The sequence below is a fragment of the Podarcis gaigeae genome (assembly GCF_964106915.1).
Source record: "Podarcis gaigeae genome assembly, chromosome: 8".
Taxonomy (NCBI): Eukaryota; Metazoa; Chordata; class Lepidosauria; order Squamata; family Lacertidae; genus Podarcis; species Podarcis gaigeae.
In genome coordinates, this window is record NC_139684.1 from 17320712 (window position 1) to 17338380 (window position 17669).

Genomic DNA, 17669 nt, shown 5'->3' on the forward strand with positions numbered 1-17669 from the left:
GGAACGCTCTGCCTCATGAGACCAGGGCCCTGCAGGATCTGATTTCATTCCGCAAGGCCTGTAAGACAGAGTTGTTCCGCCTGGCCTTTGGTTTGGAGCCAATTTGATTCCCTCCCCCTCTTTATTTTTTCTTTTTCCTTTCTCCACCTGTGATGAGGCTGCATTTTAATTTTTAATGTTTCAATATTTTAATGTTGTATTTTAATCTTGTTTTTAAGTTGTATTCATTCAACTTGTTTTCATTATTGCTTGTTAGCCACCCTGAGCCCGGCCTTGGCTGGGGAGGGCGGACTATAAATAAAAATTATTATTATTATTATTATTATTACAAACCCCAAAATCTGAAACCTGTGCCAAAGTTTTGTAGGATTTGGTAGCAAAACCCCCGCGTTTTGTTTGTCCCCCCAAACTGCGTAACTGATACTCAAATTGGGGTCCTAGGTATCCCCCCCAAAAAATTTGGGGGTTCATGAAGCTCTCTCACTGTGCCTCTTCCCGGCCTGAGGGGAGGACAGAGAGTGGTGTGTAAATGTGTGTGGAGACAGACTATCTTGCAAAGGTAAAATTAGCATTCATTGGTATTTTGGCCTCTGGCCAAAGAGTCTGCCCCCCCCTTCATCATTGCCTTGTGGCCCCCAGAAGCTCACACAGAATAGAATGCGGCCCTAGGAAGGGAAAGGTTCCCCTCAATGGGACTGCAGCATAAAAACTATCCACACATCTCACTCCCCCTTTTGTTTGAAGAAACTAAAACAAATCAATACTGATTAGATTTTAGTTCGGGTAATCTGTGACTTATCTCTAAATGAGGGGTGGGGAACAACCAGCCTGCAGTCTGGATGCATCTTGCCGATAACATTATAACATCTCCCGATGAAAAGAATTCATCTGCTAAAAAGCTACTTTCGACCCTAATTGTGACACAGAGGTGGCAGTTTTTCAGGGGAGGGAGTCGCAGCTGGGGAGGGAAGAGTTAAGTTATTGCAATGTCCAGGGAAATTATTAGGATTCCACTGTAAGTATCTGTCCTGGTTGGGATCTCAATTATCCCAGGAACTCACTAAATTGCCTTAAATAGACTACTCTCTATCTGCTCCCCGCCACTCCAAACTACAATCTGGAGAGAAATTAAATGCACAAAAAAGCCCTTCTAGCACAGGGCAATGGCCCATCTTTTCCAGAATTCTGTTTTCACACTGGAGAATCAAATGCCTGTAAGAAGCAATCAGGCAGGAACCTTAGCACAACAGTAACACTGGCCTTCCTTACAGGTTTGTTGTAAGGTTCAGCATATTATAATGACGATCGCTCTGGCACATGTTTGCATCCTGAGAGCTTGATCTGGGACAATGCTGACATCTAGAGGTCGAAGTGGAGAATGCATGCTCTGAAATACAATCGAGACAATGTCTATTCAGAAGCGAGTCAGTACCACTGATTTCCACTGAGGCTTACTCCGGCGGAAGCAGGTATAATAGGATTGCAGCCTGGGATAACCCGTAGATATTATTAAAATAACGAAATAACAAATAATCCAACGAATAATAAAAAAGGCTGTGAAATTAAGTAAACGATGACTGTATTAATACAAACAAATTAAGAAAACATATAGTCCACATGGTAAAGATAGGACGGTGCTAGTGCTGCTGTCTTAGAGGAGGGCGCTCTGTGCATGCTCAGAGACTCAGCGTCTGGGGGGAAAGGGGCTGGGCCACTTCAAGAGGAAGGCATCTGCCGGCACAGCCTCCTCCATCCAGCCCGCTGTCTACCGCGCTCCGGAGAAAAAGGCAGGGACGCGAAAGGAGGAGCCAGCCAGCAGCCCCCGGCCTGGGTGGGAGGGGACGCGGCGTCGAGGCCTCCGCCCGGGGCTTGAGAAGCGGCAGGGCGGGACGTAGCCGAGAGCCGGAGCCGGAGCCGGAGCCTGCTCTGCCTCCTGCCTCTGGGCGCCTCAGCCGGAGTCCGCAGCCGGCTCCTCCCTCCGCGCTTTGTTTCCCTTTCCTTTGAACTCCCGGGCTCTCCCCCGCGTTCTTCTCCTTTCACTTTCCCGGGTCTCCCTCGCTCTCGCTCTCTTTCCGCCATCCCTGCAAAGACACCCCTCCCCTCCTCACTTTCCTTAACTTTCTCCCTTCCTTCCTCGCCTCCCGCTGCGCGCTCTTCCTTTCTCTTAACTCCTTCCCTTCCCTGCCCTGATTTGCTTTGCTGAGATTTCCCTCCCCACACCCACCGCCCCACTCCGACCCCTTCTTGCCTCTCCGGCCAGGCCAGCCTCTCCTTCCGCCATGCCCCACGGCGCTCTGCAGACGGAGCTGTACCCCTTCGAGAGGGTGACGGTGCTGGTCTCGTGCGCCCTCTCCTTCCTCGGGTCTAGCCTCTTGGTGGGCACCCACGCGCTGTGGCCCGAGCTGCGGACGCGGCCCCGGCAGCTCCTTCTCTACCTCTCCTTGGCCGACCTCCTGTCGGCCGCCTCCTACTTCTACGGGGCCCTGAAGGACTTCGGCTCGTCCACGTGGGAATGCGTGGCCCAGGGCGCCGTGTCCACCTTCTCCAACACCAGCTCCTTCTTCTGGACCATGGCCATCGCCTTGTACCTCTACATCAGCATCGTGCAGGGATCGCCGACGGGGACCAGCCTCCTCTGCTTCTTCCACGTGGTGAGGTTCGTGGTCTTCCCCGTCTCTCCATCTTCCCTGTCCTCGGGGACTCCCCTTACGGGCCACTGCAAAAAAAAACAACAAAAAAAAAAACCAAGCAAGTTTTGGAAGTTTTGAACTCAGGAAACTTTCTGGGGAATTTCCCCAGGAAACTTTCTGGTGCGAATTAAGGAAGCTTGTTTTAGGGGACCTTCCCCCGGGGTGAAGCAAATAAATTTGGGAGCCAAATTGCATGATCTAATCTGGCATAGTTTATCTTCCGTGTATTTAGTAAACTACTCCCCTTGCCTAATAATTGTAATTGCGACTGGCAAACCAATTCATTGATACGAACAACATTTTTGCAGAAAAATGCAGCACGGGACTTTCCCACCCCAACACATCGCTGCCCAGTCCTGGTGTCCAAAGGAGAAATATGCAAGCTTCTCTGGGTAGAAACGCGCCTCTATCTGTCCCTCCACAGTGTGGTGTAGTGGTTAGAGTGACAGACCTGGACTTTGGGGGAATCATAGAATTGTAGAGTTGGAAGGGACCCCTAGGATCATCTCGCCCAACCCCCTTACAATGCCTGTAAGGGGATCAAACCTACAAACGTAGCGTTGTCAGCACCATGCTCTAACCAGCTGAAACCAGGGTTCAAATCCTTGCTCAACCATGAAGTTCACTGGGCCAGTCCCTCACTCTCAGGCTGCTTGGCTTCAGCTGGTAGACCCCAAGGTTCTTGCTAAAATAAGAGAAAAGCAGTTTCCACAAGCCTGTAGGCTGCTCCCCTCTAGCACCATCGCCCTTCACATACTGAGATAGACCAATGGTTCATCCAGCTCAGTGTTGTTTACACTGACCGGCAGCAGCTCTCCAGGGTTCCAGGCAGAGATTCTCCGCCTTACCTGGAGATGCGGTGGGTTGAACCTGGGACCTTCTGTACACAGAGCTAGGATCCATCCCTTCCCCCTACTCTCTTATCTTGCCTACTGATGGAACTTAGATTGTCAGTTCCTTGAAACAGGGTGGGGTGAGAATGCGATCAATAGGTGACCTAACAAGAGAGCTTGGGAGGGATCAGCGAAAGAAACAGCAGCTTTAATTCACTTGCTGGGGCTTCCCCTGCCTCCCTCTGTGAGCCGATTTGCCAAGTCGAAGAAAAGCCTTTATTATGCCATGTGAGATGGGCAGTGGTCACATGCCAGCCTCCAAGCTGCGAGGAGTGACCACAGTGACCCTTTGACACTCAGGCCTGCCAGCTGTTCAGCCTGAAGTCATCTAGTTCAGCAAGGGGGTATTTGTTTAATAGGTTACTTATCTTCTTTTTATTCGCCCCCCCCCAGTACCTTTTCAATTAATTTAATGCCAACTTTGTTAACCTGGTACCCTCCAGATGTTTTGGATTATGATGGCCCTGATGGGAGCTGCAGTCTTAAACATCTGGAGGGCAGCAAATTGGTGAAGGCTGGTTTCATCCATTTCAGCAGCCGCCTACTCGCCGTAGGCAACGGGATTCCACGGAGGCACAAAAATACAGCAGACAGAGAGCAATTCCCTGCTCTCTGAGCCCCCAGCGAGCTAGTAAAACATTTTGCGGGCTAGTAATTTTTGTGGGCTTATTTACAAGGCTGCTTTTGTATAGATCCAGCTTCCCCTTTATTGGGGCTGTGGGGGTGGGACTTTTCAAGGCAGCTTAAAATGAAATAATAAGCAATTAATCGAATAAACAGTGCTGCACTAAAACTGAGCATAAAACCGCAGCACAGGATATTATCCGAGGAGAGATGCACAAACCATTTCTGTTAGATGAAGAATCACGGAAGCAAGGTGGACTTAGCCTGGTTCCTAGAGCTGCAGTCTCCTGCCCATTTATTTGGAGAGAGGATGTAGCTCTGGTGGAGCACCTGCTTTGCATGCAGAAGTTTCCAGGTTCAATCCCTGGCATCTCCAAATAAGGAGTCAAAAAGGGGACCTTTTTTCAGCCCAAGGGTTGTGCTCCCTTATGGGTGATCTTCTAGGGGGCCCATGCAAGTGGTAGGCGGGGTCAGAGGCAAAAGTGGGCGGAGTAACAGCTGCGGCTCCTCCCGTTGCACAATACAGTGGTACCTCGGGTTACATATGCTTCAGGTTACACACTCCACTAACCCAGAAATAGTGCTTCAGGTTAAGAACTTTGCTTCAGGATAAGAACAGAAATCGGGCTCCTGCGGCGCGGCAGCAGCAGGAGGCCCTATTAGCTAAAGTGGTGCTTCAGGTTAAGAACGGACCTCCAGAACGAATTAAGTACTTAACCTGAGGTACCACTGTACAGGTTTCTTCGCATATCCCTCTCTCTACTCATCTTAGCAAGCAAGATGGATTTTCATGATTCTTATGCTGGATGGATCAAAGGTCTGGCTATGGAAGCATTGTGTGCTCAGTCGTTCTCCCGGACCTCAGGAGGAAAACCTGTTCTGCGCTTGTCCTGGCAAGGATTTGAACTCTGCCCATCCTAGTGCTGACATGCCGTTTGGCATGTTTGTCTCCTCTCTCTCTGTCTCCTTGAGAACTTGGCCATCATGAGCAGAGCGCTTGGGTGTGGCTTGAGATTAGCTTTGCTTGTCTCCCAGGATAGCTTCTGTTCTCCTAGGTAGGTGAGGCCTGTTGATTGGAGTAAGAAGCTTCTTTTTCCCGTCCAAACCACACGCTTTCACCTGACCTATATCTGGAGGTAGCAGTACACTGGCAGTAAGTTTTTGCAAAGTTCGATAGCATTCTGGGTGGCTCAGATTTTGTCTTTGGGACTGCAGTGCAAAATAGCAAGCTCCACACTCAATGTTGCCCTCTGCACATGCTTTTTGCGCTCTACGGTTGAGATCCATCGGTAGAAACTTATAACAAGCTTAACAGGTGGTTACACTGGCATTTGGCCCAGCCAGACGCCATACATACCAATCATTTTAAGCACGTTTCCCCACCCAAAGAATTCTGGGAATACGATAGCCTGTGTGGATTGGTGGTTAGAGTGTCGGATTAGAGCCCGGGAGATGAGGGTTCGAATCCATACTCTGCCATGAATTAAACTCAGGAATCTGAAATGAGAGCCATTACAATGAGAGCCGGCATGGTGTAGTGGTTACCTGGAAGACATGGGAGACATGGGTTCGAATCCCCACGGACATGAAGCTCACTGGGTGATCTTGGGCCAGTCACTGCCTCTCAGCCTTGCCTACCTCGCTGGGTTGCTGTTGGGATTAAAGGAGGGGGTGGAGAACCATGTTCACTACCTTGAGCACCTTGGAAGAAAAGGTGAGCTATAAAGTCTGGTGTGTCTCTGGGAGGTGCATTGCTCCTGTTGTGGCCGCTGGGTGCTGAGCAGAACAACCGTCGCAGAACAGTGATTCATGCAGAAACACAACAGGTAGACTCATTGGAGATGAGGTTTCCTTAATATGGAACATTTAGGGAGGAGGCTAAAGGTGAATTTAGGATTCTTGGCACGACGAGCTCTTTGGAGAGAAAAAAGGGGGGGATATGAGCCAATGCAATGTAGTGCTGCTGCCCCACTCTTGTACCTGGGGGGGTGCTTTTGTCTGTTGGACACTCTCAACGCGCTTGGGTGCCAGCATTGGAGTGCCTTGCCCATCGATGGTGTTTCTCAAGTGCGTAAGAGGCTTTTTTTGTTTTGAAACTCTTTAGGACTGGCAGTGAGATTTGGAATGAAAGACTAGACGGGCTGGTCACCTGCAAAGGGACATCAACAAGCAGTCAGCCTCTTAGCTTGTGACTAGGGCATATTTATAGCTCACTGCAGGAAGGGGAGGCCTTTCAGAAAGCCAGCTGATTCTTAGGCAGCCAGGCACAACTTATATTCATTATTTATTTGCATATTCATAACCTACACTTTCATAACCTATGCCAAAGGTCGCTTATGTGACTGAAATGCTTTTATCTGTGTTTTAATTCATGTAAGCAACTTTGAGTCCCCAGTCTGGGGGGGGGGGGGAAGGCAGGATATAATAAATAAATAAATTTGTTTGTTTCATGGAGTTTATACACTGCTTGCTTGTAAAAATACAAAAAAAAAAAAATGAATCATCACCAAGAAAAACTAAGAACAATAGTTTAAGGCTTTTGAAAAGTTAACTCGCATCAGCTTTCTAAACATCTAGGTAGGCTTTTCTAAACAAAAATGTGTTTAGCAGATGTTGAAAACAGTACATTGATGGCGCCTGCCTGATAGCAATAATATAATAAAATCAATCAGTATCTGTAAAATGTAAATTTAAAAACAATAGGTCAAAGAGAGAAATTCATACTGTAAACACCTGTCTAAAAAGTAGAGTTTGTCAAAGTCATCCCAAGAGAAGGCAGGGGTGGTTGCTGCCAAACCTCAAGCAGCAGGGAGTTCCACAGGGCAGGGCCTTCCACATGAAAGACTTGGTTCCTGGCGAAGGCCAATCTAATCTCCCAGGTATGTGAGGAACCACCAGAAATGCCCCATCAGAGGATATACCAATGATCAAGGTGGTCTATAACTGATCAGGGGGTCCTTAAGTTACTTTGGAGACAAGGCATTTAAGGCTTTCTGAATTGACGCAACAGCCTCGATCTTGATAGCAAATCGGGAGTGTTTGAGCATCTTGGGAACATTGAGTGGAAAGTGATAGTATTATCCACCTAGCTTGTTTGTCTGGGAATTGGCCAGCTCACAGTCACTTGATTTGACTTCTGGGTCGCGAGTGGCGCTGTGGGTTAAACCACAGAGCCTAGGACTTGCCGATCAGAAGGTCAGCGGTTTGAATCCCCACAATGGGGTGAGCTCCCGTTGTTTGGTCCCTGCTCCTGCCAACCTAGCAGTTCGAAAGCACCTCAAAGTGCAAGTAGATTAATAGGTACCGCTCCGGCGGGAAGGTAAACGGCGTTTCTGTACGCTGCTCTGGTTTGCCAGAAGCGGCTTAGTCATGCTGGTTACATGACCCGGAAGCTGTACGCCGGCTCCCCTGGCCAGTAAAGCAAGATGAGTGCTGCAACCCCAGAGTCAGCCATGACTGGACCTAATGGTCAGGGGTCCCTTTACCTTTACCTAGCATGCATTACATGTGTAAACCTGTCTTGCAATCTGTTTAACAGTTTTGATGCCAGACCAAGGCCTGGTGGGAATTGCAGGTTGATGAGGGATTACGAACAAAGGAAGCTGAAATCCCAGAGAGCTGTTGCCAGTCAGTATCAACAATAGTGAGCTAACTTAGTGTCTGGGGCAACCCAGTCAGATGGGCAGAATTATTACGGCTATGGTTATTCTAGTATACGGCAGATTCTATGTCTTAAGAAAAAGGCTGCAGCTTAATGTTAGAGCCTCTGCTTTGCATGCAGAAGGTCCCAGGTTCCACTGCCAGCATCTCCAATGAAACCCTGGAGTGCTGCTGCCGGTCAGTGCAGACAATGCTGAGCCAGATGGACCAGTGGTACAACTTAGTATAAGGCAGCTTCCTCCATCTTAAGGGAAGGGCTTTAGCTCAGTGGTAGAGCAGCTGCCTTGCATGCAGAAGGTTCTGGGTTCCGTTCCCGGCAGGGCTGGGAGATACCCCTGTTTGAAACCCTGATGTGCTGCTGCTAGTCAGTGTAGACACTACTGAGCTAGATGGAACCTAAACATGCAGCGTTAGCCAACAGGTTTAGAATAGACCACACACACACACACACACACACATTTCTTTCCCATGCTTTGGGATCAAATGCCTTCTCATCAGTTGGTCAGTCACGTCTCGGGTCAACTGGCTGAAGTCCGTCTTGCTGAAGTCAATGTTTGCGTCTCGCTAAGGTTGCAGCATAACGCCTTTGCACAATTAAGCAAACAGGCTTGTCCTCTCATAAACTCTGTTCTAGTTCTGGGATGGGACGGCAGAATATCCGGATGATAAGGAAAGGGGAGGCAGGAAATCAAGAGGCGATTTCCTTAACCCTTGAGAGTGATTTCTGGAGCTGCAGGATTGAGATGCAATTGTGTCTGCTTAGAGCACCACCTGGAATGGGTATCTCCACTGCCCAGACTGGCTCCTTGAGATCTTCTGCAGGCAGCTCAGGTTGTGGCTTGTCATCTCTAAAGATTTGGAGGGTGGCACCTGGTGCTCCTTGAGGGTGGTAGGGCAGAGGACAAGGGTGCGTGTTGGACAGGGGAGTCTTCCCACTTGGTTTCCTTGCAATGAGGAGAAATTGATTTGAATATGAACCTTCCTAATTCAGGCTCCGTGGATTGCTGTGCAAACCGACACGTGGCTATCCTTCAAAATCGAGTCACTATCCATGAATTTTTTGGCACAGTTCCTGAACCGGAACCAAAACATGCCTAACTATTCCCCCTCTCTGCCTGCAGCTGGGGAGTGCCGCTCGTCATCACCGTGTTGGCCGTGATTCTGAAGAAGATCGGTTACGACGCCTCCGATGTCTCTGTGGGCTGGTGCTGGATCGACATCGAGGCGGAGGACCGGATCCTGTGGATGCTCCTCGCAGGGAAGCTGTGGGAGATCCTGGCCTACGTGACTCTCCCGGTCTTCTACATCCTCATAAAGAAGCACATCAACCGAGCGGTAGGTATTTCTTTTTTTTCCAGGTAGGGGAAGACTAATTGTCTAGGGTGAGCATGAATTTCCTCCAGGATTCAGGGATGCGAGTGGCCATTTGGGGCCGAAGAGCTATGCTTTCTTGTTGTCATCATTGCCTCATCCAGCAGGGATGTTGACACAAAATTGGAGGCTGCAGGAGCACCGTGTGGGAAGCCAGAGATGGGTCAGGCTTGGAACTGATTGCAGGAGGAGCTTTGCGCCTGAGACTAGAACTCCCAGAGGAACATCCCAGACCAACAGGGCCTATAGGCCCGGAACCTGGACCCCTCCCATTCTCCTGAAAAACCAGGCCTCCCAACATTCATTTCATTTCATTTATTAGGCTTATAGGGGAGCAGAACTGACTTCACCTGTAGATACGTTCTTTTCCACTGCGTGGTGTCATCGCAGTCCCCAAACCTACAAAAATATGCTCATTTTGCAATAAGTGTCTGTCCCCCGTTGGTGGGTGCGTTTTGTTTCTTTCTTTCTGGCTTTTCCTGGTGGTGGAGAGTAATTTTCTGGCAACAGAAATAATTCCAGATTCTCATGCCGTTCCGTCCTCCTCTGCAGGGGGCCAGACAGCTGCCCTAGTCGTCTGGCTAAAAACAAGTCACGATTTGTGGGTTGGAACAGGTGTTGGCAGTGGGACGGTCTTGTAACTGGATCTGCCCCAGGCTGTCGCATTCCACGGCGGACGTTCCAAGCCAGCGTCTTTCCCTTTGCGTATCTGTATTTGAGCACGAATGACTCCACATTAGATATTCCTGAGCCACTTCCAAAGCTGCTGGGGGGTGGTTCCCCACTAAGTCCTGCTCGGATCCGACCCATTGACATTAAGGGACCTAAGAGAGCCAGAGGGGTGTAGTGGTTAGAGCGTTTGGCTAGGACCTGGGAGAGCAGGGTTCGAATCCCCATTCGTCCACAAAGCTCACTGGGTGACCCTGGGCCAGTCGCTGCCTCTCAGCCTAACCTACCTTGCTGGGTTGTTGTGAGAATAAAATGGGGAGGAGAGAATCATGTATGGTGCTTGAATTCCTTGGACGAAAGGAGGGAGACAACACAAGGAAGGAAGGAAGGAAGGAAGGAAGGAAGGAAGGAAGGAAGGAAGGAAGGAAGGAAGGTGACGTTTGGTGGGTCAGTAAGCAGGTCTCTGGCTGGCGCTATACATAGGTGCAAAGAGTGTCCCTCGTTCAGAGTTTTACCTCTGCCACTAACTCCAGTCAGTCAGTCAGTCAATCAATCAATCAATCAATCAATCAATCTGTTATAGCAACCCTTAAGCAGCCCACAGTTTCTCAGCCCATAGTGCCCATCTGCAGTGAAGCCTGATACTGACCAAGCTCACAATTGTAACAATTACTGAGTTAACGTTCAAAGCAATTCATGTGCCCCATGGGGCAGGGAATATTTCCAGACTGAGGGCCGCATTCCATTCTAGGCAATCTTCCAGGGGCCGTGTGACAGGCATGGTCAGGGCTAGTGTCCAGGGTTGCCATATTTTGGCAAAATCACACAAAAAGAAGTTGTTGACCTATTTTTAAGGGAAATCGCCAAATACGACATTGCCCAGACACTTTGCCTATTTCCACCCAGACACTGCTTCTGACTGTAGCATTCCGACTATTTCTGGGAAATTCTGGACATATGGGAACCCTACTAGTGTCAAAGGTGGGTGGAGCAATGAAAGCGGATGTTACCTTTTGCTACTTTCTATGCACTCTTCTACGCGTCTGTTGGGACGCGGGTGGCGCTGTGGGTTAAACCACAGAGCCTAGGACTTGCTGATCAGAAGGTCGGCTGTTTGAATCCCTGCGACGGGGTGAGCTCCCGTTGCTCAGTCCCTGCTCCTGCCAACCTAGCAGTTCGAAAGCACGTCAAAGTGCAAGTAGATAAATAGGTACTGCTCTGGCGGGAAGGTAAACGCTGCTGCTCTGGTTCACCAGAAGCGGCTTAGTTATGGCGGCCACATGACCCGGAAGCTGTTTGCCGGCTCCCTCGGCCAGTAAAGCGAGATGAGCGCCGCAACCCCAGAGTCGGCCATGACTGAACCTAATGGTCAGGGGTGCCTTTACTTTTTTTTTACACGCTCTTCTTGCACGCCCCTCTCTCTATCCAAGCGAACAAGAGGCACGATCAGAGTTCAACAGCACATCCCTGAATCAGGGTTGGTGAGGTGTGTGGTGAGGGCCTGGTAGGGGGACTCGGGGGGCCGCAGTCAGCCTCTGGACATTGAGGTTCCCCACCCTTGAGACAGATGCTAAATTGATCCTGCCCCCACCCACGCTTTCCCCTCGCTCCTCATGGTGGTCTTCCTTTTCCCAAAGCATGCTGCGCTGTCAGAGTACCGCCCTATCCTGTCGAGGACCCCGGCTTTACACCTGAGGACTTCCGTAGCGGATAAGAAGCTGATCCTGATTCCAGTGATATTCATTTTCCTCCGAATCTGGAGCACCATCCGGTTCGTCTTGACGCTGTGCAGCTCCCCTGCTGTTCAAAACCCACTGCTGGTGGTACTTCACGTGAGTAACTTATTTGATTGTTTGATTATTTGATTGTTGTTAGCCGCCCTGAGCCCGGCTTCGGCTGGGGAGGGCAGGATATAAATAATTATTATTATTATTATTATTATTATTATTATTATTATTATTATTATTATTAACTTAGCTATAAGGCGGGTGGGAGGTCCTGGAATGTGGTCACTTCATCCTAGAGGTTCCCAAAAGGTCTATGAGGCAGACTTTCACTTATTTATTTTTATTGTGACATGAATATTTATTTTTGTTGTGACATTAAAACTTTTCTTCCAAGGACCTCAAGGCAATGTTTGTGGTTCTTCCCCTGCAGTGCCTAATTTTATCTTCACAACAACCCTGTGAGGTGGGTCAGGCTGAGAGGTTATTTAGTAGCCAAAGGGCTCCTGTTCAGCTTCAGGGCTGAGTGAGAATCATCATCATATTTATACCCCACCCATTTGGCTGAGTTTCTTCAGCCACTCTGGGCAGCTCCCAACAGAATATAAAAAATATGATAAAACACCAAACATTAAAAACTTCCCTAAACAGGGCTGCCTTCAGGTGTATTCTAAAAGTCAGATAGATGTTTATTTCCTTGACATCTGAAGGGAGGGCATTCCACAGGGCAGGTGCCACCACCAAGAAGGCCCTCTGCCTGGTTTCTCTGTAGCTTCACTGCTCACAGTGAGGGAACAGCCAGAAGGCCCTCGGAGCTGGAACTCAGTGTCCTGGCTGAATGATGGGGGTGGAGACGCTCCTTTTTGTCCTCTGTCTTTTTATCCCCTGCAGCACACACCTTTCAGTATTTTGAAAAGCATTGTGTAATGGATAATAATAATAATAATAATAATTTATTTGTACCCCACCCATCTGATGGGTTGCCCCAGCCACTCTGGGTGGCTTCCAGCATATATAAAAACATAGTAAAACCTTAAATCGTAAAAAGCTTCCCTATACAGGGCTGCCTTCAGATGTTTCCTAGGTGTTATATAATTACTCATCTCCTTAACATCTGATGGATAAATAAAGGCACAGCTTGATATTCATTTGCATCAGCCACTGGTCTCTGCAACTTGAGTCCAAAATGCAAACATGTGTAAACTACTAAGCCAGCGACAGAAAAATTAAAATTAAAATTAAAAAAATGCTAATGCAATTTTAGGCTGCATCAACAGAAGTAGGTGCCAGCTGCTTTGATAAACCTTGGGCAAAGAAACAGCCGATATATAAAACCATTTGGACCAGTAGTCATTGCTACCATTATCTAATCCCCTTTCTAAGGCATCCAGGGAGAATGCAATGAATAAGAAGATAAAAAGAGCCCGGTGTGATTAGACCAAAGGAGCTCTCCAACGCACTATTTTGGGCTGCGTACACACCATATTTTTAAAGCATGTCCCCTTCTCCTTTCCAATAATCCTGAGAATTGTAGTTTACCCCTTATAGGAGGAGATAAAAAGGAAAAGGAGCCTATTGATGCATGCGGTGGTCTTGCAAACCAGTGTACAAATTTGGGGAAGAGGTAATAAAGGAAATTCCTGATATAATAGGTGCACCACTGCCTTTAAGCCCCAAACTGTGCCTTCTATCAATTTTTGATGGGTCAAATGCAGACTTAATACGTAAACTACTTTTTCTATTAATAGCTGCTCATTTGACCAAATCACAGGACTGGGAGGAGTTGTTGGGGTTTGTTTGTTCGTTTGTTTGATGATTTATGTCCATAAAGTAATGTTTATTCTCACTTCTGAGAAACTGACTTATGAAACTTATTTGGGGTGCAGCTAAATCTCCATTGGTTACTTATAGGATTAGTCAATCATAGAGATGGCAAGGTCTGATGGAATATGCCTTTATTTGGTGTTCACAATATTTGGTTTGTAGTCTTTTTGTGTCGGGTTGCATCTTGTATGGCATAGCAGAATTGGCCGCATAGAATCATAGAGTTGGAAGGGACCTCAAGGTTCATCTAGTCCAACCCTCCAATGCAGGAACCTCAACACAAGGTCCCCCATCCAATTTGAAACCATATCGGACCCTGCTTAGTTTTGCAATTGTGCTAGCAGTTTTATTGCTGCACCACTGGGAGGCCATAAGCCACATTCTACATTTGTAAGAACTCCAATATTTTAATGTGGCAGCATCTGCACTTTGGAACTCCCTGCCTATTGATATCAGGCAGGCTGCCTTCACCGTACTCTTTTTTTGGCGCCTGCTAAAAATATTTTGGTTTAGACAGGCCTACGCAGATGCTTGGAAGGTCGCTGTGAGTCTTAATCTGTTTTAAGCTTCCAAATGCCTTAAATTATTGCTTGGTGATAATTTTATCATTTTATCATTTTTTTGTGTTTGTGTAAACCAGGGATGTAAAAAGGGACGCGGGTGGTGCTGTGGGTTAAACCACAGAGCCTAGGACTTGCCGATCAGAAGGTCGGCGGTTCGAATCCCCGTGACGGGGTGAGCTCCCGTTGCTCAGTCCCAGCTCCTGCCAACCTAGCACTTCGAAAACACAAAGTGCAAGTAGATAAATAGGTACCACTCTGGCGGGAAGGTAAACGGCGTTTCCGTGCGCTGCTCTGGTTCGCCAGAAGCGGCTTAGTCATGCTGGCCACATGACCCGGAAGCTGTACGCTGGCTCCCTCGGCCAATAAAGCGAGATGAGCGCCGCAACCCCAGAGTCGGTCACGACTGGACCTAATGGTCAGGGGTCCCTTTAACTTTACCTTTAAACCAGGGGTGGCAAACTTCCAAGAGACTGCAATCTACTCGCAGAGTTAAAAACTGGCTTTTTTCAGGGAAGAGGAAGGCCTGTTCTTTAGGGATTCAGGTCAAAGTTGTTGAGCTTCTTTTGATAGGCTGCAAGGCTAAAATGTTTAGCTTTTTTTAGGGGAGTCAAAGTTCTTGGGCTTCTTTGCGGGGAGCCAGTGATCTACTGGTGATCTACCGCTAGATCACGATCTACCTGTTGGCCGTGCCTGGTGTAAACCATTTTGAGGTTGTATTTTTACAGTCAAGCAGTGTATACAATTTATGAATTGTATACTGAGCTTTTCCATGAACCACCTTCTTCTCTCCCTCCCCAGGGCATTGGTAACACATTCCAAGGTGGCGCCAACTGCATTATGTTCGTCCTTTGCACGCGGGTCGTCCGGAACAAGCTTCTCTCCTCCCTGTGCTGCTGGAGATCCAGTAGCCCGGAGCATTCACTGGCGAGCCCAGATAGCCGCTCCCAGGGCCCTGATTCGGCCACCAAGCACTGGGGGGATGTGCGAGAAGGCGACCGAGCGAGAGCGGAATTCTCAAGCACCTGATCCTCCAATGAACGCCCCTGTTTCAATGGAAGACAGGGCCTTGCCCAGTCAGGATTTTATCTTGTGAGTGTTTTCAGCTTTTGAGGGTTTCTGGCAAAGATTTGGGGTTACCTCCAACTTGAAGCAGACCCACTGAAATGAATGTACCTCAGTTAGCCGTACTCATTTGTGGCAATGAGTCTACTCTTGAGTCAAACCTACAACCCTCGGTCAGGTATTTCACAGCCAAAACGAGGAATTGAGGCTGCCTCCCCACTGGGAATTTACTGTGGACTAGCTGCACTTCGTCCACTCACATTTTGTGCGGTGTCTGCACAGTGTCGTGAACAAAACGTATCCTGTTTCCCTTGTTCGGCTTCTCCCCCCCCCCCCCAACCTGCAACAGAAACCCGACTTTTAAAAAATACAGAATGCAGATGGGGCTGCTATTCTGGCCAATTACATTGCTGTAGCCGTTTTCGAGGTTGTGCCCTCTAGCCACTTCCTTCTCTATGGTCTGCCGCTCCTCTCTAGGAATCGATCCCTGGCATCTCCAGGGTGGCTGAGAATGTCCCCTGCCTGAAGACTCTGTAGAAGGTGTCTTCCTTCCTATGCCCCTCAGGGGAGGTAGAAATGGAAGAGATGTTTCTGAGCCATAGCTGTCAACCGTCCCTTATTTGGCAGGAAACTCCCTTATCCCAGCGCCATGTCCCACTGCTATCCCTTATTAATGATGTCCCTTAAATTTCCCGGGTTTCAAAGGAAGCCGCTCCTCTCCCTCCCACCGTCCCTGCCGGCCAGGGAGGAGGGAGGCTCCAACTGTGTTGCTTGGCTGTGTTGCTCACCCAATAAGGAGTCTAAGAACGACTGGGGGGTGGAGCTTGCATGCCTTGTGCCAATTAAATCGGCCGTGTTGCCTGGGGACTCACCTTTGCTCAGCGCTTCCCAGCAGAGAGGGACAGTGGTTTTCCTTGCTGCATCCCCTTTGCTGGGTTGCTGCGTCGTGGGAACCACCGCTTGAGGCTTCATTTGGCTGCTGGCTGGGCTTTCTCCCTTTGGCTCAGAGGGGTTCAGAAGTTGAACATACCTGTGCTTGGAAAATCCCTTATTTTGGCTGCTGGTCCCTTATTTTCAAATCTGTAACTTGATAGCTATGTTCTGAGCACAACTAGCTCTCCTCTCACTAACTCTTTCATTTGTTTGTTTTGCTGTCTGGGCAGGTAACAGAAATGCCTCCAAGTGCCTACAGAGGGAGCTACTTGCCTGAGAAAAAAGTAGGCAAAGTTTTCACGGGTCTGCGGTGAGGGGGCTCTTAATGATGAACGTGCCCCTTTCTGGAATCCAGTTCCTCGGCTGACTTTTCACTTCTCTCTCTCTCTCTTTTTTATCGTGGGGGTGTTGCAAAGATACTTCCCAGCTTCTACTTTTAATTCTTCTCCTCTAAGGCTTGTTTTAGTGCTTTAGTTTTCTTTTAAGAGACTTGGGAAATTCTCAAAGCTTTAGCAAGGGCTTCTTTTCAGGATGAGGCGGGGAGGAAGGCGAGGGAGAAAACCCTGTAAGGGATTTGACTGTTGCAGATTCACTCCACAAAGAGGAAGTGCTCCAGATTTTAGGTTTTGCATGGTTGGTTGACTTAAAGCGGCTGGTGTGTTCCAAGCACCCTCCAGGTGTTTTCAACTGACTACAACTCTCATCAGCCCAAACCAGCTTGCCAGAACATTGGGTCTCCACGTGGAGAGGTGGGTTTTTCTTTCAAAGTGTCCTCGCTTCAGAAATTTCCTACAGGACAAAAGAAGAGAGGAAGAGTCTGCGATTCGCTGCGGAGCTTTCCTGTGCAAATAGATATAACCTGCGAGACTCCCTGGACTTGTAACTTTTCAGAGGACTGTGGACTGAACACTGTTTAAAAAGATCATGTTTCCTGTTGGAATTGTCATAATTATGCACTGGAGTTTTGTGTGTGGTTTTTTTAATTATTTTTTTTAAAAAAACAAGTAGACAGAGACTAACTTTGAGCTGCTACCTTAAGTTTTCTGGTTTTTCCTTCTTTCAATTTTTTTTAAAGAAATGAATAAATAAAATAGCTACCATTTTGGTGAACAACCTTTAAGAACTACGAATCCTCTGTCTATCTATCGTTACTGTTGTTTTAATTTCGATTCATGCGTCCCTTCCCATGAGTTATCCCGGAGCGATTTGCGATAGGAGAACATATGTAAAAACATTTATATAATTATAATTTTTTTTAAAAAAAAACAAGTTTAAAGCAACAAAAGCCCATATATAAAATCAAATTTCAAATCCAAGACAGGATCTTTATCCACTGGGATAAAGATTTAGAAGGCTCTTTGAAAGAGGGAATATTTAGCAGGAACATATTTAGCTAGAGCTGGCATGAGTCTGAATGCTGGGAATCGCTCTTGCAGGGAGAGTACTCTTGCACTCATAACCTGCTTGTGGGCATCCCATAATAGGCATCTGGTTGGCCACTGTGAAGACCGAGTGCTGGTCTAGGTGGGCCATTGGCCTCATGCTGTAGGTTATACCAGTTCTGTTGTGCTGGCAACAATTCTGATATGCTCCTACATTGGCCTTCTCTATTGGGCCTTCCAACTGTCAACAGCTGCTTCCCCCGGAATCTTCCAG

At 48.1% G+C, this 17669-nt stretch overlaps 1 protein-coding gene across 3 annotated transcripts; it reads left to right on the forward strand.

Moving 5' to 3' along the window:
• Positions 1 to 1634: 1634 nt before the first annotated feature.
• GPR157 (G protein-coupled receptor 157) lies at positions 1635 to 17136 on the forward strand. Of its 3 annotated transcripts, none has more exons than XR_014567433.1 (5): positions 1635 to 2656; positions 8989 to 9202; positions 11545 to 11739; positions 14817 to 15107; positions 16244 to 17136. XR_014567433.1 is itself a non-coding variant. In XM_083752809.1 (4 exons), exons 1-4 carry the CDS (start codon positions 2280 to 2282, stop codon positions 15042 to 15044), a joined length of 1014 nt encoding a protein of 337 aa, XP_083608935.1. In that variant the 5' UTR covers positions 1635 to 2279; the 3' UTR covers positions 15045 to 17136. The 3 variants fall into 3 exon arrangements, 1 of the variants encoding a protein (XP_083608935.1); XR_014567434.1 differs by having other exon boundaries at positions 1636 to 2656; positions 14817 to 15113; positions 16251 to 17136; XM_083752809.1 differs by having other exon boundaries at positions 14817 to 17136.
• Positions 17137 to 17669: the final 533 nt, after the last annotated feature.

Coding starts and splice junctions, on each gene's coding strand:
- GPR157 (XM_083752809.1), top strand. CDS start 2,280: ATGCCCCACGGCGCTCTGCAGACGGAGCTGTACCCCTTCGAGAGGGTG. Junction 2,657..8,988: donor TGCTTCTTCCACGTGGTGAG/GTTCGTGGTCTT, acceptor CTCTGCCTGCAG/CTGGGGAGTGCCGCTCGTCA. Junction 9,203..11,544: donor AGAAGCACATCAACCGAGCG/GTAGGTATTTCT, acceptor CTTTTCCCAAAG/CATGCTGCGCTGTCAGAGTA.